Source organism: Pantherophis guttatus, chromosome 1 (assembly GCF_059756535.1).
Source record: "Pantherophis guttatus breed Tessera chromosome 1, ASM5975653v1, whole genome shotgun sequence".
Lineage (NCBI taxonomy): Eukaryota > Metazoa > Chordata > Lepidosauria > Squamata > Colubridae > Pantherophis > Pantherophis guttatus.
In genome coordinates this window covers 252,625,633-252,650,813 of record NC_142063.1, presented here as the reverse complement: position 1 = coordinate 252,650,813, position 25,181 = coordinate 252,625,633, and the positions used below count along the sequence as shown (strand labels likewise).

Below are 25,181 nucleotides of genomic sequence, written 5' to 3'. Positions count from 1 at the left end.
TGTATGTTCAATGTCACTTTATAATATTAGTCATGTGTGTATAGAAGAAGATATACATGTATTTAAAATAAATGCTCAAATATGTATGAATATTTATGTAAAAAAAGAGACAGTATAGTGTTTCTAAAAAATCTATTTATTATGTGTATGAAGTATCCCCATAATATAATTCAATACCAATTGGCTTAGATATGCAAATACATCGTGTGTGTGTGTGTGTGTGTAAAACTTCCTTCTCACCCTTATTGATAGTCTAAGTCTTCCTCAGTTTTGGGTCTTCTATGAAAGGCCTGAGAATTTCAGGGTTCTATCTGTTGATGGTTAATTCCATGAAGGGGCTTGTCTTGCCATGCCACTTCCTCTGCTTGATCTTCCTCGCATGACTTCTGCTGCCTCAGGCATAGTCTCAGGAGAGTACCATCTTACTGATATGCCAAGTGTTATCCTTAATCTCTACACCCTTTACCAGATGACTAACTTCTCTCCAAGTTGCCTTGCTCTTAGCCTCTAATCTCATTTCCCGGGGGAGAGGTCTGCATACTGTTGTTCTTCTTGATCATGTAACCAGGATTACATGATCTCCAGAATTACAGTGACTGCAGCATATACCAGTGGCAATAGGGATTATCATGAGGCGATCAGTTTTCTAGCATTCTATCTGATGATCCTTGTCTTTTGAGTCTAGGCAATCAATGCTAAGTGTTGACTTGCTCTTATGCTTCATATCAGTTGTTGTGCTTTGTAATGTAGGGGATGGCAGTGACGTTCCAGTTTCAAGTGCTGGGTGCACATGCAGTTGTTATTGTGATCTTCCTGAATCTGTCTCAAATTGTGAAACCAGCTTCCTTTTTCGCTATGTTGAAGTTTTGGGTAACTAGCTATTTCTCAGTTAGTGTGAATATAGGTCTTCTGTCCATCTATAATTTCCTAATACATTTCATTTATCCCCTCTCATTAGATCTGCTGTTGTAGTAGCATTCCATCAATTCCAAATTCTCTTGTCTTGTCAATGTATGGTTTGTTCCAGAAGCCCACTTGTCAGCTGACTGTCTTGCTGGCATGACTCTTGTATTTTGTGTAATCTTGTATTGGAGGTAAGCAGGTGAAACATTGGGAGGTCTTTATCCAAGGACCTCTGGTAGTAAGAGCTATTTTACCTTGGTCTCCTGCATCAAAAGCCAATGCATTAACTACTACCGTATCCAGCTGTGTGTGTGTGTGTGTGTGTGTGTAATTTCCGATATGTGTTTATCTATATCTGGTAAGACCTAAATACAGAAGAAAAGCAATTTAGAATTGTTTTCTGGAATTTGGAATGAATGAAAAGTTAGACAGGCAAATCAGCAAAGAAATTACCCAGTGAAGGTCATAACAATTTGCTGTTCAGAGCGAATATGTTGTAAGCTTTGCCAACATTTCTTATTCTGGACAAGATTTTCTTAAGACAATTTAGGGTAAAATCTGCCTGGCCAGAGAACAAAAATGGCTTAATGGTGTAATATGGATATGCCACTATTGTCCTCTATTCATACAATACATGCACACAGTTCAGAGTTACAAATTTGTCATAGGTTTACAGATATGGAATCAACTTCATTTGTCAATAAAAAGATAATCTTCTTGAAGATTCAAAGGGACTATTTATATCATCTAAATTACTACTAAGATTGCAATTTTTCCAGCCAGCACATCTACATTTGAAATAATACAAAACTTGCTAATTCAGTTTTATACCAATCACTTCACCTCCACACACAGCAGTGGTGGGTTGCCCCTGGTTCGCACCGGTTCTATAGAACTGGTAGTAAAATCGGCAGGAGGCTCCGCCCACTGACCCCAACGTCATCAAAACGGTTCTGTGCATGTGCAGAAGAGCACGCGCACGGCCCCGCTGCGAACCGGTAGTAAAGGTAAGTAGAACCCATCCCTGACACACAGGCACTTCTGTTTCCATGTTTGAAAAGATTTCACCTGCTAAATTTCTTCCAGGTGATGTGTTTTTAGAACACCTGCTGATAAATGGAAGTTGGAGAAAGTTGTGATAAAATTGATGAAATTTTCAACTTCTTTCATACCCTAAATATGCTCTGAGTGCCATGATTCAAGATTTCTTCATATCTTGTATAAATGTCCATGTTATAGTGTCTCTTCCTTGTTTTACATAGATTTAGTGTCTAAGCGTAAATCATTCATCATAATGAATGGTTAGCAATATCCATACTATTCTGCCATTATTTTTATTGCATGTCTTTGAACTGGCAGATCAATAAAGTTTTATTGGAGAGCTACTGGCAAAATGAAGAATGAAGTTAGAGTTGTTGGGTAAATAATATTTCATTTCAAGCATGTGTTTAACGTGTATGAAGAATACCATATCAGGATGTATTGTCATGGAGTTATTATTTAAATCAGTCAGTATTGGGCATTCATTTTCTCCCTTCCCATCTTGATCCTGATTGTCTCTTGCTTTTATTTGGACGCTCCATAAATTAGTTGCCATGGAAATTAACACCACTCAAATGATGGCTTTTTCCATGGAGATGAAGTCAGCAACTTGTTCTCACATCCCTGGGAATAGTAGGCCTGGGAAAGACAGTCATCTGCTTTGAGTCTTCAACCCAGACAGCACTGATGTGAGCTGTATTAATGGATTAAAAGCACAATGTGTTTTACTATAGGCACAAAACCTTACAAGCACTGCAGAGGAGTATAATAAGGTTACACAAATGAGCCAGAGTCTTGCAAAGATTCACACACATACATCAAGATTCCGCATTTGGAATAGTACAGCAATTTCTCAGGACTAGTGCTGGCAGAGCTTTCTGTATTAGTTCTGGGTTGTTGTTTTTTTTAAAAAAAAGCTAGTACAGGGGGATCCTAGCATTGGTCTCATTATACTTTCCCATTACACCAGTAAAATTGTACCTACCCTGTTTCCCCAAAAATAAGACATTCCCTGATAATAAGCCCAATCGGGCTATTGAGCTCATGCACTAAAATAAGCCTCCCTCCAAAAATAAGCCCTCCCAGAAAATATTTAAATGCAGAGCTGGAAATCAGGTAAGATGGCAAGAGGAGCCCCATCTTGCTCCACGCACCCCAAAATAACAAGACCCCCGAAAATAAGGCCAATCGCTTATTTTGGGGTTCAAAAAAAATATAAGACAGGGTCTTATTTTTGGGGAAACACAGTAGTGTATCCTAGGATCAGATCTAGCATCGGCTTAGAAGTCAAGCAATTTAAAAATATCTGTATTGTATTCTAGGTCTTCACTCTGTTGTCAGTGCATGGATGCTTCATTTTTATGTTTCACTTCCAAAGATCAAGCATTTTTCATAGCCAGTCCCCGTAAGACAAGCGTGTTATTTCAGTACTCCAGGTATAAAGCTCAATGGCTTTCCAAAGATAACAAAGAGAGTCATACAGAGGTGACATTTCCTTTGGCCTATAATAATTTACATTTAATTATTACACACACTATGTAATTAACTATGTATGGTACAGATTATTTGTGTAACAGGAGGCTTAAATTAATTTAATTATCTTCTTAGTTAACAGATTAATCCTACACAGCTATGTTGAAGGGAAAATGCATTGTATTCAGTGGTGGGTTTCCCCTGGTTCAGATCGGTTCTATAGAACCAGTAGTAAAACTGGTGGGAGGCTCCGTCCACTGACCCTGACATCATCAGGAAGCTTCTGCGCATGTGTGCGTGGCCCCATTGCAAACTGGTAGTAAAGGTAAGTAGAACCCACCCCTGATTGTATTATATCAGCAGAAATATTGTTATATATTCTGTTATACGTCAGTTCAACGAGAATAACACAAACCACCAAGAAGGCTGAAGGAATAAAATTAAAATATATTTGACATTCCTGAAACTATACCCCAAAAATTGCTAATCCGGGACTATGCCAGACCGTATTATTTCCATTAACAAATGGAAGAAGCCAAGGTGTTTAGGATAATATTTGGTATGAAGTGGTGGTATTCTGCTGGTTCTAACCAGTTCAGGCAAACCGGTAGCGACGGTGGTGGGAGGCTCTGCCCACCCACCCTGACATCATCATGTTGCGTTTTTGATGCTCTGTGCATGCGCGTACACTCACATTTGTGAACCGGTTGCGAAGGTAAGTGAATACCACCACTGTTGGTATGCCTCCAGCAACTTGCAAAACACAACATGTAAAATGATGCCACAACACCTCCCAATTTACCAGCCTCACTGCACAGCTAGGAAAAAACCCTGCCATAGTTGAATCTATGCCTAGTCCCCAAGAGTCTTTGTTGTCCCACTGAATAGGACATGGAGCTTAAGTTTCACACACTTTTTGCAGTTTTGGGCAGAACAAGCCATGTCAAGAAGAAAATTAACAATGTTCCTGGAATTTAAAACCACTCTGCAAGTTCAACAATACAGGAAAGATATTCATTCAGCCATAGCAGCAAATATGAAGAGTATATGTTCCTTTGCCGTCCCCTGTCCCCAACCTATACACCAAGTCTGGGTGATAAACTCTGAAAGAACAACCATTGCAAAAAGAGCCATAGACAGGTAGGAGAAAAGTGTATTCTGGATAGAAGAGTTGCAGTTCTGAATCCAGTATAGAACAATCATGAGGAGGGTCCCTTCCCATCCAAACATAGCTTAGTTTTATTTTTATTTATTTATTTCGTTTGTCAAACATGTACGAGATAACAGATATAAGTATAAACATGAATATGAACACAGGAAATGGATACGAATAAATGGGGACAGTAGGACAGGGATGGTAGACATGTTGGTACGCTTATGCACACCCCTTAAAGACCTCTTAGGAATGGGGTGAGGTCAACAGTAGACAGTTAGTAAGTTAGTTAGTAAGTTAGTAAGAAGAATAGCACCAGCTAATACCCTACCTGCTGCTTAAGTCAGCCAACCCCAGTGTTCTTCCTATAGTTATAGGCTAGCATTAAAAATTGATCAGTTTATTAAAATTAGCAATGCAGCACTATGCAAGCTATTGTTTCATCCTTTAAAATGATGGCAACAAAGAGCCTTGCCATATCTTAATAAGTAACACATTTATAATATCCTAAACTGTTATAGTTCTTAAACAACTTCATCAATTTTACGGGGTATTGTTCTCAGGGACAGAAATATATAACTTTCTATTTCCTGAAGCAAGATTCTCATTGGGACCCACAGTGAATCATATTGTTCCAGAAGCCGTTTAAGCTAATTGCCATATCTTAAATGGCTAAATACTGTTTCAGCTGAATCTGAATCTTTGGTCTGCTCATCTATTTTGATGGCAGTGTGAATTGCAAAATCCTGCCACCAAAGAATGTTTTTCCAGAATGGATTTTTCATATTAATTACAGATCCTAAAACCATGAATGGGTGCTTCAAGTACATAAAGTAGAGGTAAAGATTCCCTCGCACATATGTGCTAGTCGTTCCCGACTCTAAGAGGTGGTGCTCATCTCCGTTTCAAAGCCAGCGCTGTCCGAAGATGTCTCCATGATCATGTGGCCGGCATGACTAAATGCCAAAGGCGCACAGAACACTGTTACCTTCCCACCAAAGATGGTCCCTATTTTTCTACTTGCATTTTTTACGTGCTTTTGGACTGCTAGGTTGGCAGAAGCTGGGACAAGTAACGGGAGCGTACCCCGTTACGCGGCACTAGGGATTTGAACTGCTGAACTGCTGACCTTTCAATCGACAAGCTCAGCATCTTAGCCACTGAGCCACTGCATCCCTATTTTCAAGTTCATAATGTAGTATAAATGTACTGGTATGTGATTCATGATCACCCGGAAGAACAAAAGAATAAACCAGTTGCATGGAGAAAAACACATAGTTTTCAACATCACTGCTACATTATAGACATAGAGACAAAAAGGGCATCTTGTTTTCCATAAACCTTGCTCAGCTGTAGGCTTTGAATACCACTTATGTTAACTGCACACAAAATCACACAGCATTTTATTAGGAGTAAGCAATGGAGTTGGTTTCTTTGTTTCTTTCGTATATTAGGAATTATTTTCATATAATTGAACTTCATCGCATAAACTTCAGTATGAATTCAATACAAATGTGTGGTGTTCAGGTGTTGAGTTCTTTGTTTAGTTATGGCACTTTTCATGTAAATTAAGCATTTAAAAGTTCAGTGCAAAATAATGATGGCGTCACCTGGATTTAAAAATAAACCAATACATCCTTACGTGGGTATTTAAATGAAAGTACTACTTAAACAATTCTAAGTTGACATAATGACATGTGTGCTGTGAGTTTGGGAAAATGAACACTTAATGCCTGCTAAGAAACTGCCTCCAGTACATGGTCTGTTAAAAGCTTTGATAATGTCATCATGCAAATTATGTAATTATGTAATTTGCATCAATCGCCTCATGTCTCATGTAAGTACATTAACCTGGGTCATTTGTGCGATAATGTGATGATGTGCCTATCATTTCTTTCTTCTGGATGCTTCCATCAGGTCAGAGAAATAATTTCCCCTTGTAAATTGAGCAGGTTTCAAAATTGCTTACTGAGTTCACTTTGGGCACTGTATGTGAATTCTGTGTATGTTGTTTTCTTTCACGTATGTGGTACAGCAATTGTTACCAGTAGTTTGGGGCTACCAGAAGTCAATATTCTCGTCTGAGGAGATGGGTCTCCTCAGAGCGGCAGTGGCGCAGTGGTTAGAGTGCAGAACTGCAGGCTACTTCTGCTGATCACTGGCTGCTAGCAATTTGGCAGATCAAATCTCACCAGGCTCAAGGTTGACTCAACCTTCCATCCTTCCAAGGTAGGTAAAATGAGGACCCAGATTGTTGGGGGCAATATGCTGACTCTGTAAACTGCTTAGAAAGGGATGGAAAGCATTGTGAAGCAGTATATAAGTCTAAGTTCTATTGCTATTGCTATCTGCTCTCCTGAAATTAGCTGGGTGCTCATTGCATGATTATTCTTGCTTTTGTCTACCCAATTCATTTTCCCCATTGCATTAAACATGCTAGGAAAAAGAAGTTTGAAGAAGCCCTATTTCTGAAGAGTTAAAACAGTGGAACCCAAGTCTTTCCATCTGATGATCCATTGGAAATATCAAGTAGGATAACAAATGGTTTATTAACTAATTATGGTGTAAGCGTCCATGGGTTATGAAATTTTACAATACATGTATTAAACTTTAACTCTGCACATATTGTTTCTAGAAGCACATTTCCAGCATAAGGATTGGAGAATCCATGAATTGCAATTAACTAGGAGATGAGATGACATGTTAGAGGAAGGCAACAGGCTGTTCCTCAGAGTTAGGAAGAGGAGAAAAGTAGAAGTAAACTGAGGTGGAAGGATTAATATCTGTATTTATCAATGACCCATATCTCTTTGTGAAAGAATGTGCAAGTCTATGACAGATAACTGGAAGAAGATATTTGGCCAAATTTTTGTCTACTATTGCAAACTATTAAAGTCAAGCATTTATTTACTAAAACTGTTTTTAAAGGACACTTAGTATGAAACCAAGATATTTCGGCTCTACTTGGCTTTGATTTTATAAAATCAACCAAAGAGCAATCAAACAGGACTCCAATGGATAATTAAAGCTGCAGAAAGAACTTGGAACCAGCCTGCCTTTCATAGAAGATCTGTATATTACATGAGTCAGAAGGAGGGCTGAGAAAATATCTACAGACCCCTCACATCCTGGTCATAAACTATTTCAACTCCTCCCATCAGGACAGCATTATAGGACATTTCAGACCAAAACAACTAAACACAGACACTTTTTTCCCCCACGGGCCATCACTCATCAACACCTAATTCTCACAGTGCTGTCTAATATCTATGTGTGTTTATTCACGTAGTATGGCTGTAACATTATTATTTATCCTTATTATCTTTCTTACTCCATCCTCTTATTGGTATTATTATGATGATGATTATCGTTATTCTGTTGCTTTGCATTTACACTGAGAGCTTCTCCACCGGAGACAAATTTCTTATGTGTTTAATCACACTTGACCAAATAAAGTATTCAATTCAATTCAATTCAATTATTCAATAATGGCAGCATGCTTTTTATTATAAAAGAAGAGATTTCAAGATTTTATTGCAAAGTTTATTTGTGGTGATTTACAAAGTGAAATGTTTCCAAGTTGATAGCATGGAGGTGTTTTTTTTTTTCCCAACAAAAAAAAAACCAAAGTAGCACTTGGTATTCTTTCCATATCAGCAATGCAATTTTTACTTCAAAGATGGCTTCTGAAGACAGGTCTTCTTTCATCCAGAAGTATTAATACCCCAGACAATAAGCTGACAGATGTTATGCTTTTTCATATTGGCGAACAGCAACAATATCACCAAAGGTGAGAGTCTGCAAATTCAGTGAATACAAACAAAGACAATTTAAAACAAATATAAACTATTGGGCATAATGTGCAGAGATAAATGAATCATGAGGTCTTTGACAAGGCACCGGAGCAAAAGTTAGACATTCCTGAAACATCTGAGTCTGCCCCATTTCTGCAATATCATGACAGAAAACAATTTCTCCAAACATAGCAAGCAAATGACCCAGTGCAATTTCAAGTCTTCACGCTTTTGCTGCATGAATTAACCTGAACTTTTCATATCAGTGTAGAGCGGGGCTGCCAAATTTGCAGCCTGTGGGGTGGATGCGTCACGTGCTGGCCAAGCCCACCCCTGGTTTAGCGAAGGGGGGGAAGTCGTGATACATCACATGACAACAATGTGAAGATACAAGTTTGACACCCCGATGTAGAGAAATCGTGAAATAAAAAATTAAAAGTGAACACAAATGAAAGATTTTAACACAGGTTGGTTACAACAGATTCTTCACCTGCAGGGAGGTCCTGCATTTACAATTGGTGTTCATGCTTATTCCGCCCCTTATGTTCAACTCTTAGCCTTGCATAAAAATATATTATTTGCATAATATATTCTAGTCAACCAATCAGAACTGTGTTTGCTTCTTTTACACTTTAATGTGCTATTCATAAGTCACATGTCATTCTTGTTTATTGCAACCCTATTTATACTTGTTACATATTTCCCTTACAAATATCATGGTGAGAGAGTCCTTTCATAAATACATTACAAAGTATGTTACATTTTTTGAAATAATTGAATTGGCTCTAGATTGCAATAATGGATCGTTGGAAAATGGAGAACAAAGTACTTTCTAATGCAGGAATTTCTCTAAATCAATCATGCTTCCATTTTAAAAAATGCCATTTCCAAACAAAACTAAAGGAAAAAAAACATGAAAGAAGTCATTTTTAACATCTATGGAAGCATCTCAAGAAGTCTCATTGAAAGAAAGAAGAAAGAAAATTTATTTTTAATGTCATATTTCTGCAATATGAGACTCTGGAATTCCCAATTCAGTTGCTTTAGTCTCTGTCAACATTGAAGTGATACGATTGTATTCTCATATGACAAATATCACATGTTTTATAATTAACCATAGAGCTACAGAAAGTAATGGGGCTGTTTTTAGAAGCTATCACTGATCTGTACTTAGGTAGGGAAAGGAGGACCCTTTCATAATGCCTATGGCATAATAAACCCCCATTTTTAACTTTAGGAAGCTTTACTTACCATGACCATTTTATCGTCTTTAATTTCCCTAACAAAGTTTGTTTCCTTGCCATCCCATCTTTGTATGTGAACCAATTTATCACCATCCATGCTCACAACAGACTGTGGAAATAGATGGAAAGTGTCATAAAAATTGCCCATACAATTCATTCAGGTTTAATAGTTCAACTTGAAAATCTTTATCTGTAGGAGAATAAAAAATACTTCAGTCTTTGAATGATGATGGACTACTAGGGGCATATGCTGCAGTGGTCTAGCAATTCTAGGTGATGTCTCTTGCTGCTTGATCAAAGTCTTGCAACTTTCCACATTAAAGGGGGTGGGATTCAACCACACAATCACAATGCCATCTGAATGTTTTAGATCAGGGGTCTCCAACCTTGGCAACTTTAAGCCTGGCAGACTTCAACTCCCAGAATTCTGGGAGTTGAAGTCAGCCAGGCTTAAAGTTGCCAAGGTTGGAGACCTCTGTTTTAGAACACCTAGCAAGTGCTCCTTTAGACCACTAGTTCCAAAGAAATGAATTCGTTAGCAAGATATTTTTAGCAGATCACTTATTAAAAAAATGAACATGAAAACTAAATGAATTCTTCTCTGTACAATTCTATGCCTGTTCATATTAAAGGCATTGTATTTAACATGCATTTCAGTTAAAAGACTTCAGCTTTAATACATTTTCAGTTTAAAACATGGGATTAAGTAGTTATGCCTCAAATAGGAACCAAAAGAGAACTTTTAGTGCAGGGGTCTCCAACCTTGGCAACTTTAAGACTTGTGGACTTCAACTCCCAGAATTCCTCAGCCAGCTTTGCTTAAAGGTCTTAAAGTTGCCAAGGTTGGAGACCCCTGTTCTAGTGAGATTAAAATGCCAATTTGGAACAGAATTTAGGATTGGGGTTTTTTCCCCCAAGCAAATTCTGAACCTTTCAGGAATCCCAGTAGAATAGGGCATAATGGCAACAAGTATGAGATTCAGAGACAAAGTACATTTTCTCTTACCTCCTTGGGAGTAAGCAGAGCGGATGGTTGCCCACTGTTAGGAGCCCCAGTAAATATATATATATAATACAAATATATAATCATTAAAGTTATCTTCAATTACATTTTATTGATCTTTCAGGGTTTGAAAAAATGTATGCTTAGCACCTTAATTTAATTTGCAAAGCAAGCGGATGAATTTTTTTATCTTTCTCTCATGCCAGTGGAGAGGACACTGAAATTAAGTTGTAAATGTTTCTTCCACTAGCTTACTGTTTGCTTCAGAGGAAAGATACCGTTCCCCATTCAAAGTCTCTTTCCTGCCAACTCTGAAAAATAAAAATAAGACTGCTTTTTTTCCCCCCTTACTTACTTTGCAATTCCTGTCATCTGCAGTAACTTCATCAAATTCTTCTCCCAGTTTGAAGTTTATTTCTGTGTTCTTGAAAGTACTCTGTGTTCGAATCGCCACTTTGTCCCCTTCCTGGCTGATGATCACAGTTGGTTTGGTAACATTCCCCACTTGACGAGTAGCAAAGCCAACTCCTTTAATAAAAAATAAATTGAAAAGCACAAACATCCATTTTATGTTATTGGAGTTCCTAAATAAGAAAGAAGCAGTCTGTCTGATGTGGAAGGCACCAAACCAAAAGAGCTGTTTTGTTGCTGTTAAATCAAGAGCAATTCTTTGTAACAAAAGGTAGTAATGATCTAGTTACAGTTCTAAGCAGAGCTGTATGGAAGACTCCAAGGTACCCAGCCAAATGTATTTCTGAATATTCAGATAAAATACTATATGAATTTTATTTTTGACATAGCTCTTCTATTTCAATGAACCTGCACTTTTCTTTGTAGGAAAAAAACTGCTCCTTTTTTTCCAATATTATTTGATTTCACCAAATTAGTATGACACTATGGAGTGATGCAAATTATGGCTTCAGGTTATTGGCAGAAGATGTATGTTTATGCAGATGGTTTTAATTTCTACAACCTAGATTTATACATGGATTTGTTATTGTACTGAATACCATTAATTTCCCATATATCCTAAAGATGTACAAAATGGAGCATGCATAAACTTGGGCAAAATACTTTTTCAGTTCTCCCTCTTCCCACCCTACCCCCATCTATTTTCTAAAAACAGACAAGAAACAGACCCCATGCAATCCATTTTTTCTTACATTAAAAGAGAAATTAGCTTTCCAATTCAGTTACACTCACATATTTAAAATCTAACAAGCTTATCGATTCATTGAATTTAATGGAACTTTACAACAAATCTTTGAAATAAATATGCTTCTAATCATGTATTTGACTAACATACATTTTTACAATATATCTCCTCACATTTTAGCTTTGTAACCAGAATAAATTTCAGTCCAAACCATAGTTTGGCTTAACTAAAATGAAGTTTAGCTCATACTAATCTAAATATTAGTATACCGTTGACTGAACCATATATATATTACACGCTTAAAAATCATTATGGTTTTGGCTCCAAGTACTATTTAGCATGACTTTACTCCAGTGCATTTGTTCTTTGCAGAATCCAAACTCTGTAACCTTTATACCAACCTGAAAGAAATATAAGTTAAAACAGGATGATTTTATATGCTGCTGTTTCTACATACCTAATGCTTTCATGTACTCATCAAAGTTCTGGCTGTCAATCAGCTTCCAAGTAGCGCAAAATGCCTCAGCCATCTTCACTGTGGGATGAGTGAGAGAAAGGGACAAAAGCTGCTATGGTAGCAACGGCTACTCTCCCTAAAACTGGGTTTAAATCCTGCACGGGTTACTCCTGCTCAGCTTCCTCACTGAGGGAACATCCAATGAAACTGAAAACAATTTAAACTGTTGCCTCCTCCTGGATTTTCCCATTACTCCTTTGAGGTGGGAGGGGGTGAGGAGCGAGTACTGGTGGGAAGGTTGATATTCAGCTGATGATTGGATCAGGCCACTGGGTCAACAGAGCTGGTTGGACTAGCCATCCTATTCAGCCTGGAAACGTGAGGGAGAGAGAAGAAAAGGCTTTTCTGCAAACGAGAGGAATGCCAAATGATGTGAGGGTCTTTTAAGTCCTGTTTGAAAACTTGGCAAGGGATACTGCAGCCTCGGAATGGGAGCCACACAATACAATAATCAGATGCATTTCCTCTGACACTCTATGCGGGCGACAATTTTAAAAGAATGCTGGGTGTTGCTGGAAAGAAAAGCCAAAGTGATTGGATTTTTGACTGGGCCCTTTAATGCTAGAATCAACGAATAAACGAACTTGTATTACAAAACTATAACTAGGTAGTTATTGCAATCATGCTTTCTTGGTTATCCCCTTGTTATATTTAGTATATTTTGATTATCCTTGTCATATTCAGCATTTTTTCAGGTTTTTGAGTATTCAGTATTTTTTCCCAAATAATAGGGGTGGTTTTTTTAAAGAGTGGAAGCAAAATATAACTTAGTGTAAATTCTTTATTTTCCTATTCCTGGAGTTTTTAGACGTATTTAGAAAACTCCCTGCCTGTCCATCTTCTCCCTTGTGGGACATCAATAAAGTATAATCATTAAAATTTGTTTATAGGATCATTTACAAAGACATAGTTTTGTCAAGGACAAGGAAGATTGTCCTGCAATGCAAAATGTTACAACAAAAGACTTGACAACATGCGAACAGAATGTTTTTTCTTCGAAGCATTCTGAAAATGTGTGATGACTTAACAAAGAGCTTACCCCCAAACTCATTTGTAGATACTGCAATAGTGTCTAATACTATTACATCCAGTAGTCTCTTCAGCCAAAGGAAGCCAAGTGAAGTAGTGATATGTTTTCACTTAATGAACTGTCATGTAATGAATTAAATACAACATGAAACATCTTTTTTTTTTGTATGTGTGGAAACTCCTGGCTTAACATAGAAACAAAGGAAATAGAGACATAACAGAAAAAGAAGACTGAACGCAGGGAGCCTAACCTGTTATCCTACAACAGGAGTATCCAACCTTGGCAACTTTAAGAACTGAGAACTTCCAGAAGTGCTGGCTGGGGAATTCTAGGAATTGAAGTCCACAGGTCTTAAAGTTGCCAAGGTTGAACACCCTTGCCTTAAAATGTCTATAAAATAATGAATTAGCAATAGCAATAACAGTTAAACTTATATACTACTTCAGACTGCTTTACAGCCCTCTCTAAATGGCTTACACTGTCAACATATTGCTCCCAACAATCTAGATCCTCAGAAGTATGGAAGGCTGAGTCAACCTTGAGCTGGTCAGGGTCGAACTGCTGGCATTTTGGAGGTCCTCCAGTCCAACCCTTTGTTCAAGCAAGAGACCCTATACCCATGATGGCGAACGTATGGTATGCGTGCCACAGGTGGCATGCAGAGCCATATTGGTGGGCACGCGAGCGTTGCCCTAGCTCAGCTTCAGCGCGCATGCACGCACCGGCCAGCTGATTTTCGGGCCTTCTGGGCCCACCGGAAGTCGGGAAACAAACACATGGCTGAAAGAGAAAGAGAGACTGCAAAAGTTGCAAATGCAGACATTGGTTATTATTTCAAGTTCTGTTTTCAGTGCTGTCATAACTTTGGACAATTGCTGTATGAGGCACTTGGTTAATGAGATTTACCTGTATATCATTCTGCTCTGCTCACAGTCACTCATGCCTTGGTCACATCCAGAATAGATTCCAGTAACATGCTCTATTGGGGCTGTTCTTGAAGACAATCCAGAAGTTTCAGCTGGTGCAAAATGTGGCGGCATGCAGTTATGTGTGTCCTTAGATGGTGTTGTGATCCACCAGCAGCCTGAAGAACTGGCAGCGGAGTCAGACAGTGAGGAGGCTGGGGAGGACAATGGGCCAGTCCTGGAGTCAGGGGAAGGCCCGGACGAGGGCTCTGTGTCGGAGGCAGAGAAGGGGCCAGGGTCATCTGGGAGCAATGTGCGGACTCCAGAGCCTCCAGAGGCAGATAGCAGAGAGGCAGAGAAACAGGAGGAGCCTGTTCCTAGTGCACACATGTGAAGAGCTGCCAGAAGGCAAGAGCAGCTAAAGCAAAAAGGAAGACTTGGGAGTAAGGCCAGGAGATGATTGGCCCCTCCCATAAGATTTAAAAAAGCAGCAAAGGCTCTTGGGCTCTTTGTAGGAAAGCAACGTTGCTACATTTGTTTCTTGTCAGCATCTTTTGTTTCTGAACTTCCTGGGGCTTTGCCAAGAAAAGCCTTTGGCAGGGTGCCAAAGAAAACAAAGGTTTGTGATAAGGCCGAAGGACTTTTTCTGAAGGAATTGTTTTGGAATTAATTTGGACAAAACTTGAGAATGAAGTACTGGTAATTCTCAGCTGTTCTAATAAAATATGTTTGTTTAGGACTGATTGTGTCTGGTAATAACTACTTGGCCCTAGGTCACAACAGATGGACATAGGTTACACCTTTGCTCCATGAGCTTTATTGTTTGCCATTTTGCTTCTGATTCTAATTCAAAGGTCTTTTTAAAAAAAAATCTTTAAAAAAAAAATCTTTAAAGCCTTACTTTAAAGCATGGGGCCAGATTACCCGAGGGACCATCCCATCAGATCTGGCAGAAAATGCATGGTACATGTGTATCCTGTCTGTGAAGGAGTTCCATCTGTTGTAAGGTGACCAGATTTTAACATTGGTAAAGAGGGACATTGTGGGCGTGGCTTATTTTGTGGGCGTGGCTAGCTGGTCATGTGACTGGGTGGGCGTGGCTAGCTGGTCATGTGACCGGGTGGCCATGGCTATGTGTATAGGGTAAGGTGAACAGATTTTAACATTGGTAAGAAGGACACCATTGTGGGCATGGCTTATTGTGTGGGCGTGGCTTGGAGGCCATGTGACTGGGTGGGCGTGGCTAGCTGGTCATGTGACCGGGTGGCCATGGCTATGTGTATAGGGACTACTCAGAGGGCTGAAAAGTCATTTCTGACAGGTCCTCACACTTTTGACTGGTCCTCACACTTATGACCATCCTCACATTTATGCCCGTGCAGCATTCTTAACAACCATGTCACTCATTTCACAACTGCTTCTCTTCACCATGGTGACAAGATAGGGCAAAAACGTAAAATGTGAGGACAGTCATAAGTTTGAGGACTGGTCAAAAGTGCGAGGACCAGTCAAAATTAACTTTTTCAGCCCTCCGAGTAGTCCATATGCACAAAAGGACTAACCAGAGGGCTGAAAAAAGTCATTTCTGACAGGTCCTCGCACTTTTGACTGGTCCTCACACTTATGACCATCCTCACATTTATGCCCATGCAGCATTCTTAACAACCATGTCACTCATTTCACAACTGCTTTTCTTCACCATGGTGACAAGATAGGGCAAAAATGTAAAATGTGAGGACAGTCATAAGTTCGAGGACTGGTCAAAAGAGTGAAGACCAGTCAAAAATAACTTTTTCAGCCCTCTGAGTAGTCCATATGCATTAAAGGATACAGCAATAGAGAGGGATGAAGGAATGGAAATTAGAGTAGGAGTGAGGGTAAGAGAGGGAGGAAGAGAGGAGGAGAAGGAGAAAGGAAGAGGAAGTAGGGAGGAGAAAAAGAGGGTGGGGGGAAGAGAAAGTAAGAAGGAAAGAAAAGAGAGAGGTGGTAGGTTTGAGGAGAAAGATTGCTGTACAATAAAAAAGATGAAAGGGAAGAAAGCCAACCCCAAGCAAATATAAAGATATTAAGATAAAGAATGAATTGTTAAACTTTAAAGAATAAAAGAGAACAAATATGAATAAATAGCAATAATTAGAAACACATATACAAACATACAATGTATTTTCTTTGAACAGAATATTTGGCTGGTTCACAAATTTAAACAGCGTTTAGTCATTTCAATTAAATTTACAATTTCTATATTTCCTTTTTGCCATATTTATTCCTCATTTATTTTTTAAAAAAAACAATATTACCCTTCATCCTCATCTCTAATCTTAATCAAATTCAATTTTTCCCTTCTATTCTATATTATACCCCTTCCCATTGTCATCTATTTTTATATCCATCCTCACATTGTTTAATTATGTAATTATGTAATACAGTTGTTTAATACAAATTCAACATTTTAATATAAATCAATTAGTTATAAAACTATCTTTTTTGTATATTAATCAATATGAACATGAATATTCCAATTATTTCCATGCAATCCAATTTCTTACAAATCAATTAATTATATTTACCAATAATAATAAACCAAATAATTTCCCCCATATATTCCTCTGAACCACAACTTAACCATTTCTGCTTTCAACACAATATACAATTAATAGTATCTCAATTATTACAATTCCCTAGTTAAATACAGCTTTTTTTTCTTTTGTGTTTTAAAATCTTGAACTCTCCTCCTAAATGTCCCATTGTTTGCAGTTTTTCACCTACCTTTTTTGGGGAGGAAAAATAAAAATAAAAATAAATCTCTCTCTGCCTCATTTTGTCACGTTGCACCAAAGATCCTGGTTTCGGTTTCGTTTCTGCAACTTAGCTAGGGGGAAAAAAAACTGCTTCAGGAACTCTTTACACTGATTGCCTGTAGGGCGGCCCTTTGAAGCCCCGGGCAAGAGTTTAAACAGTTTTTTTTCCTTCTAGCCATCAGCTGGGGCTCAAGAGGCAGCGGGACTCAGGAGGCAGAATGAAAAATCGGGACTTTTTTGAAACGCCGCGGGACGCGGGACAAATTGCTAAAAATCGGGACTGTCCCGCCAAAAGCGGGACGTCTGGTCACCTTAATCTGTTGGGACCTAGGAAGTGAACTTTTCCATCACAGCACCCATCCTCTGGAACACCATCCCTCCTGAGGTGAAATTCATCCCAACTCTTATGGCTTTCCATAAAGCTCTCAAGACATGTGTCACGTTCTGGTGTCCTGCATAAGAAAAGCCAGCAACACAATTGATGTTAGATTGTTTATCTGGAAACGTGGACCCAGCACGAAGCGACCATCCAAAAGGAATCAAAGTTTGTGCTCACCTGCCCCTTATATTGTGACCCACGTCCCCTGTGTGTATACCCCACCCCTCCCACCAACCGTTTAGATGGCCTACGCAGTCCGGCCATGCCCCTAACCACCCATCCTGGCTCATCCTGCCCAGTTTCCTGCTGCTGCCCACACTCCTATGATCAGCTGTTTTCCCGATCCGACAAACAGCTGTTTTTCACTGAGCCAGGTATAGCTAGGGTTCAGCTAGTCAGGCGGCAGCTCCGTGGATGCAGGAATGGTCAGTCAGTCAAAGAATTCAGAAGCAATTTGAGCTTCAATTTTTTGCTTCTCCAGGCTAGCTGCTCACTGGTAGCTGCCACCCAAGTTATGCTTTACACTTCCTTCTCTTCTTGAGAATTGATCTAGGCTATATTATTGGCTTCTTGAGCATAGCGGAATTATATCAGGGTTTTCCAGGAATATAGAGGACCTTTTTGGTAGAAAAAGGCAATCATGGCAGGCCAAAGAAAAAGTGCAATAACAAAAAAAATTAGAGACAAGAGTAAAATGGAAAATGTTTTCATGTCAGTATACAACTTTATGGAACTACTTTGATGAAACTAAGATATTTCATTTGGCTGAATATAGTTACAAATATAAACTGCTTATACATGCAGAAGCATTTTTTAAAAAATCTGGCTTTAAGTTTATAGATAAATATGCTTCTATGCATCAGTTCATACAATTATATGCTAGGGATCATGTATTTCTTGAAAACAAACAATATAAATCGAAGATAACATCTTAAAAAAAAGTAGATACACGATTCTTGTAAAAGAATCTATCATTTTTGGCCTAAGTTCGCTCAGTAAACCTCACTAAGTTTACTGTTGGCTTAGTAAACTGAACATGCCAAAGTAGCAAATACAGATGGTCTTCGGCTTATGACCACAATTGAGCCCAAAATTTCTGTTGCTAAATGAGACAGTTGTTAAGTGAATTTTGCCCCATTTTACAATCTTTCTTGCCACAATTGTTAAGTGAATCACTGCAGTTGTTAAGTTAGTAACACGGTTGTTAAGTGAATCTGGCTTCCCCATTTTGCTCGTCAAAAGATCACAACAGGTGATCACATGATTCCGGGACACTGCAACAGTCATAAGTATGAACCAGTTGCCAAGCATCTGAATTTTGACTACATAACCATGGGGATGCCACAGTAGTCAAAAGTGTGAAAAACAGTCATAAGTCACTTTTTTCAATGCTGTTGTAACTTCAAATTTTCACTAAACAAAGTCAAGGACTACCTGTAATGCTTAGGGGCAGTAGATTCATCAAGTTCTCTTTTTAGAGACTTGGGCCAGGACTTTCTTCTTGGAAGGTGGAATCTAATATTTGACACACTCATTTGCAATTGGCATTCTTCCTGTGGAATGGTGGCTAATCCCTTATTAGTAGAGGCCCATTAAGATCTGCTGCAACAAATCCAAAATATTTGGGCATGTGACACAAAATCATTTTTATCTGTCCTTGGCACTAAAATGATACATAATTATATTATTAGATGTAATAAACCTAATTTGCTTTCTTTCATGGCTCCTCTCCATAAAATCCAGACACAACTATCTAGAGCAGGGCTGTCAAATTCCTTGCCCGCGGAGGGGATGCATCACCCGCTGGCCACGCCCATGCCTGGTTTAGCCAAGGGGGGAAAAGTTCCAATATGTCACATGACACTGTGACGCCGTGAGTTTGATACCCCTGATCTAGAGTGCTCATGTTGAAAATATTGGTGGCATATACAACACAGAGACTTTTTATTTGGCTAACTTTGTCTTTGTTTTCACTCAACAATTCCACAGATACTGATGCTTATTATAGCCTAAGCCAAGTTCCTATAAATGCCTGCATTTTTTTGTTTATTCATTTGTTTGGAGGTAGGAGAAAATAATAAAATATAGTGTTAATTACTATTTAACTGTTCTTTTACTTTCTCTCTCTCTCTTTTAACAGTCTCAGAACGTGCTCTTTCGTACCCTTCTTTAGAATATTTTTATTTCATATTTGTTAAAAGTTGAAAATCTCATATTATAGTCAGTTATTCTTGGAAGTTATTTATTTAAATATAAAAAGCATTGATATTAGCTGACTGGTGATTGTTTGTGATCCTGATACATTTGGGAGGTACTGGCATGAGGAAAACTGCTGGATAGAACTCAGGAATCTACATGAATTTTGATACATTTATTACAATACAATAAATCATGTGGTGGGAAGGACTGTTCAGAAGGAATGAAGCAGTACTTTGAGCGGTCCGTGTATATCCAAGGTTTAGTTCCCTGAAAACTAGCTAGTGAGTCACAATCATTACTGATGAAATGTATCTGTGCTATTATACAATGGCATCGTTGCTTCAAATGGGTGCAGAGTGCCACCTATTGATTACAGAGAGGAAGTTCAACCTTATCATCATTTTATTGTGCCTTATGTTTAGGTTCAACCTGAAATCTGAAAGCAACAGGACTCAAAATGTTGTATGATTAATTTGGTATCCAATAATATGAATATTTTGTTTTAGAAAATAAATAGAAAAAAAAGCTGGTATTTGAGGTGTTGAGATAAATTGTAGAGGATTCATTCCTCTGGAAGAAATGTGAGTTTTGTGCATAGATCTTACAAAAGTATCAGAATAGCAAAAGGCACACTTTCTTAGTCAACAAAGACAAATGTTAATACTAATACTAGTATTAGTATGGTACATATGCTATAATACATTTAGTCCAAAGCGTCATATGCCCATAAGTTATAATTGTGGTTTGCTGAGGCAAGGTAGCCAATGAAGTTATTACTGTACTTCAATCCAAAATATGTTGTTTGGGGTCCAAACTAATTCTATTGAAAGAGAACACACATGAATATATTCAGAATTTACATCAAGCATATGAAATTGAAATTCATTTTAAAATAATGATTCTATTCTCAGTTCAATCGCAATGATTATGCTCTAATCAGGAGTATACCTAACTGATTTTTTTTTTTTTAATGCAGGAAAAACATATACAATTGGGTCATGGAATTCTTGTGCAAATAATATACATGTACTATATTTTAAACAATACAATCTTTATTATAAAATATGGATCAATCCTTTGGAACAGGTAGAATGTATCAGGAGGAAAATGCTTTAACAATCTTAACAGGATCAGCTATAAGCCGATGAACCCACACCATGACTGAAGCAAAAAGTTTATCTTCTTAGATCTTGTGAAAGCCTGATCGATAGAACACATTTTTCTAATGTAAAGATAATCTATTTCATTCCTCATGCTGAAATGCAATTTAAAAACAACTGCAGTCGTTAAGGATTTGTTTTTAAAACTAAAAAACAGAATTTTGACTTCACCAAAAAAGCCCGTTTTAAGAAAGCAAAATAGCAAATGTACACAAAGGGACTTTGAAATCCTAGGTGATCTTGGTTCATCTTGACATTTTGAAGGAGCAAAATAGGCATTTTTGTATGTCTTGAACTTCTGTACATTTCTCAGTCGAGTTCAGATTTGAAAAAGGTTTTGTGGGGCTAATCTCCAGATGCATTTCCTTTTTCTTTAAAAACCGAGCTTCGTGCTGTGTCGAAAATACTCTGGGTCTTGGCTTCTGGGGAAATTAAACTTTGGTATCCAGGGTGACAGAGAAATGTTATTTTAAAATCTGAAGAGCAGAGGCTTTTGAGATTACTGTGCAGAACTAGAACAGTTGTTACAATGGGAACTGAAATGGGCTTTCTGGGTGGGGAGGTGAGCAGGTGAAGGTCTGCCCTATCTCAAAAATTTGTCCATATTCAGATTACAGATTACAGATTAACAAAGTTGGAAAGGACTGTGGAGGTCACCTAGTACAACCCCAAGTCAAAGCAGGAGACCCTACACCATTTCTGACAAGTGGCAGTCCAATCTCTTCTTGAAAGTCTCAAGTGATGAAGCTCCCACAACTTCCGAAGGCAAGCTGTTCCACTGATTGTTGATTGTTCTGTCAGAAAATTTCTCCTTATTTCCAGGTTAAATCTCTCCTTGTTCAGTTTCCATCCATTATTCCTTGTCTGGCCTACAGGTGCTTTAATTTAATTTAATTTAATTTAATTTAATTTATATGCCGCCCCTCTCCGAAGACTCAGGGCGGCTTTAGAAAATAGCTTGACCCCTTCCATTCTGTGGCAGCCCCTCAAATATTGGAAGACTGCTATTATGTCTCCCCTGGTCCTTCTCTTCACTAGACTAGCCATGCCCAGTTCCTGTAACTGTTTTTCATATGTTTTAGTCTCCAGTCTCCTAATCATCCTGGTTGCTGTCCTCTGCACTTTTTCTAGAGTCTCAACATCTTTTTTATAGTGTGGTGACCAAAACTGGATACAGTACTCTAGGTGTGGTCTTACTAAGGCTTTATAGAGTGGTATTAGTACCTCACTTGATCTTGATTGTATCCCTCTGTTAATGCAATTTAGGATTGCATCGGCTCTTTTGGCTGCCACTGCACACTGCTGGCTCATATTTAACTGTTGTCCACTAAGACTCCAAGATCCCTCTCACAGTTACTGCTATTAAGCCTGGTTTCACCCAGTCTATATGTGTACTTTTGGTTTTTCTTGCCTAAGTGTAGGACTTTACTTTTCTCTACAATGAATTTTATTTTGTTAGATAGGGCCCAGTGTTCAAGTCTGTCAGGGTGTTAGCTATTCCTGCCAGTTTAGTATCATCCGCAAATTTGGTAAGTTCCCCTTCTATTCCCTCATCTAAGTCATTTATGAAGATATTGAAGAGTACTGGGCCTAAGACAGAACCTTGTGGCACCCCACTGCTTACTTCCCTCCATGTTGACTTAGATCCATTAAGGACTACTCATTGAGTATGGTTTGTCAGCCAGTTGTGAATCCATCTGGTGGTGATGCTATCTATCCCACTTTTTTCTATCTTACCAAGAAGTAGGCGGTGGTCTACTTTGTTGAATGCTTTGATGAAGTTACATTCCTCTAGTTACATCTTCAGTATCCACCAGCTTATTCCTATATGGAATCATATATAACTCCTATATGGAATCTAATTGTGTGATAAATATGGATACCTATCTTTTGGTACAAAACAGCAATCTTCATTACTTATCTGTTATAGATTAGAACTGGATGCTCATTTTACTATATTGTTGAAATCAGGAAATTTCTCACGAGTTTCTTAACCATGAAGAGCACTAGCAAATTCTCCCACTATTTAGCAATGTCCTACGTTTTTAAACATTTGTTGTGTCATTTATTCAAAATCGTACTCAGTCTAAATTCGCTGATTTTTTGTATGATGAATCTTACTTATATTCTGGGCCTGGAATTTACTGATTTTGATATATGCTTTTGTGTACTATTCTATGTATAAAATGTGTGTTTGTGTACGTGCGCATGTATGTACACATATATACTAAGCTCAAACGAAACCTGATATCTACATTTTATTATCAGAAAAGACTCCAAGTTATTAATGATGTTTGTGGTTGTATTTGGTTATTTGCAATAATCAACTGATTACATTGGACTTCATTTGTTAAATGACTGAAAACAATTCCCTTTTTTTTCTGCAGATACTGGCTATGATTTGTAAATAAATAAATTGCTTCTTGATGAATTTGAAAACATAGCTAATTTTTCAATGTGCCATATTCATATTAGCCAGTTACAAATATTACATATTTCAGAGTCTTGGACACTCTGGCAGTGAAGTTCGTAGGTAATCACCAAAACCGAACATTTTATAAACATTAGGAATTCATTGGTTTTCCTTCCATCTCTTGGTTTTCCATAGTGGCATCAGAGGATGACGCTTCTCCTCCTTCAGCTCCTTTAATTAAAGAGATGTGAACATGAGAAAGTATTAGCTCTACAAAGAAGGACTCAGTCAAAACATTTGGAGTTTGGAAGAACTTTTCACAATATTTGCTCACTGTAATATTGGATACACACCAAATTCATAGAACATGTGCAGCTGATGAAAGAAAACATAACAGGTATACATTATGTAACAGCTGTAAAGTGGTGTGCTACCTGTTATTGTGGTGAAATTACAAACAAGGCAGCTTCTTGGCTTATGGAATCTCATATGAAGTTGGAAAGATCCTTAGAAAATTACTTAGTAATATGATGCCTTAATGAAGAACATGTATTAAAGTTATTCGAACAGTAAAAGGTAGCTTTTGATTCTCAAGAATACTACCTTCTGACATTGAGAGTTCTGCTAATTTGTGTGGCAGTTCTGATGTCCCAGCTCCAGCAGAAGAACCCAGAATGTCTGGTAAGGCATTTCGGCGCCCTGCCCGTCCTGATGCAGCAAAATCTGTGACTACAGGCTCAACATCAGTCATCTCTGACGTCTTTCCTCATAGCAACATCTCCTGAAAAACACCAAGAGTCTCAGCTTTAATAATCTGGTGGCCAAATGGGAACCAATCTTTATTTTTATTTTATTTATTTATTTGTCAAGAAAGTATTAGGTAATAAGTATAAACATAGATTTGGATACATAAAATAGGTACAAATAGAGGTAACATTAGGACAGGGACGGTAGGCATGCTGGTGCTCTTATGCTCGCCCCTTACAGACTTCTTAGGAATGGGGTGAGTTGAACAGTAGACAGCCTTAGGTTAAAATTGTGGGGGTTTTGGGATGAAACCACAGAGTCAGGGAGTGCATTCCAGGCATTGACCACTCTGTTGCTGAAGTCATATTTTCTGCAATCAAGTTTGGAATCGTTTCCTTTAAGTTTACATCTATTGTGTGCTCGTGTATTGTTGTGGTTGAAGCTGAAGTAGTCATTGACAGGTAGGACATCGTAGCAGATAATTCTATGTGCTACACTTAAGTCATACCGAAGGCGACATAGTTCTAAGTTTTCTAAACCCAAAATTTCAAGTTTGGTGGCATAAGGTATTTTGTTGCGAGCAGAGGATCTTGTTTAAGAAAAGAAAGTAACTTCCCTTTTGAAAACCAAAATGTGCTTTTCCTTGGTAGAAGAAGGGCAGGTCTTAACACATATGCTGAAACTTTATCCCAAGAGTCTATTTCCTGTTTTTCCCCCATCTTCACTTTCTACTTACAGTATTTTTAACAGTATTCATGAACACAACAAAGAGAAATATCCAGTGACTTCCTGTAACTCTACATATTTGAGTGAACGGTTTCTTTCTTTGTCATTTTTACATTGTTTTGCCAGTCAAGAAAAAGAATACTATTCAGAGGAACTTTTTAAAAATTAAAAACAAGTCCTTCCTAGAATTTGAAAATACTGCAGAAAGCTCTGTTTCAAAGAAAATATCAAGAGACAAAGTTATCACTAGCAGCAAGCAGCAAACAGGGCCACAGATTTTATAATATAATTGACTAATCTATGATAAAATGTTTTCACTATCAGATATTCTTTTTTTGCTAACCAAGAAGCACTTTTCAACTCTTTCATTAGACAGGAAGAGAGATGAGTTAGTCTATGTCAGCCAAAATTAATAAAACTGGGAGCACATCTGACTAATGCATATTACTAAAAGGCATAAACTTTCACAAGTTACAGCTCATTTAATCAGATGCATGGAGTAGCTAAACTAACATAGGATTTAAATTGGGATGAGGCCAG

The 25,181-nt window shown here is 38.1% G+C and overlaps 2 protein-coding genes across 3 annotated transcripts in view; both read right to left on the bottom strand.

Annotated features, from left to right (window-relative positions):
* Positions 1-8,099: 8,099 nt before the first annotated feature.
* Positions 8,100-12,481, bottom strand: FABP7 (fatty acid binding protein 7). The gene is made up of 4 exons (XM_034418712.3): positions 12,225-12,481; positions 10,967-11,139; positions 9,616-9,717; positions 8,100-8,368 (listed from the first exon to the last, which is right to left on the bottom strand). Exons 1-4 carry the CDS (start codon positions 12,295-12,297, stop codon positions 8,318-8,320), a joined length of 399 nt encoding a protein of 132 aa, XP_034274603.1. The 5' UTR covers positions 12,298-12,481; the 3' UTR covers positions 8,100-8,317.
* A 10,701-nt stretch (positions 12,482-23,182) lies between these two features.
* The window catches only part of PKIB (cAMP-dependent protein kinase inhibitor beta), a 41,849-nt gene continuing 39,850 nt past the window's right edge, over positions 23,183-25,181 (bottom strand). For both annotated transcript variants that reach the window (XM_087882707.1, XM_034418710.3), the window contains 2 exons: positions 23,772-23,949; positions 23,183-23,399 (listed from right to left, as the gene is read on the bottom strand). In XM_087882707.1, coding sequence (XP_087738833.1) covers positions 23,320-23,399; positions 23,772-23,919 — 228 coding nt within the window. In that variant the 5' untranslated portion in view covers positions 23,920-23,949 and the 3' untranslated portion in view covers positions 23,183-23,319. The remainder of the gene's footprint in view (positions 23,400-23,771; positions 23,950-25,181) is intronic.

Bases quoted from the DNA above. Each gene is read 5' to 3' on its own strand.
- FABP7 (XM_034418712.3), bottom strand. From the start codon at position 12,297: ATGGCTGAGGCATTTTGCGCTACTTGGAAGCTGATTGACAGCCAGAAC. The intron at 11,140-12,224 runs GTATGTAGAAAC...TTTTTATTAAAG, and splicing joins TGAGTACATGAAAGCATTAG to GAGTTGGCTTTGCTACTCGT. The intron at 8,369-9,615 runs GTAAGTAAAGCT...CTGAATTTGCAG, and splicing joins AAGACGATAAAATGGTCATG to ACTCTCACCTTTGGTGATAT.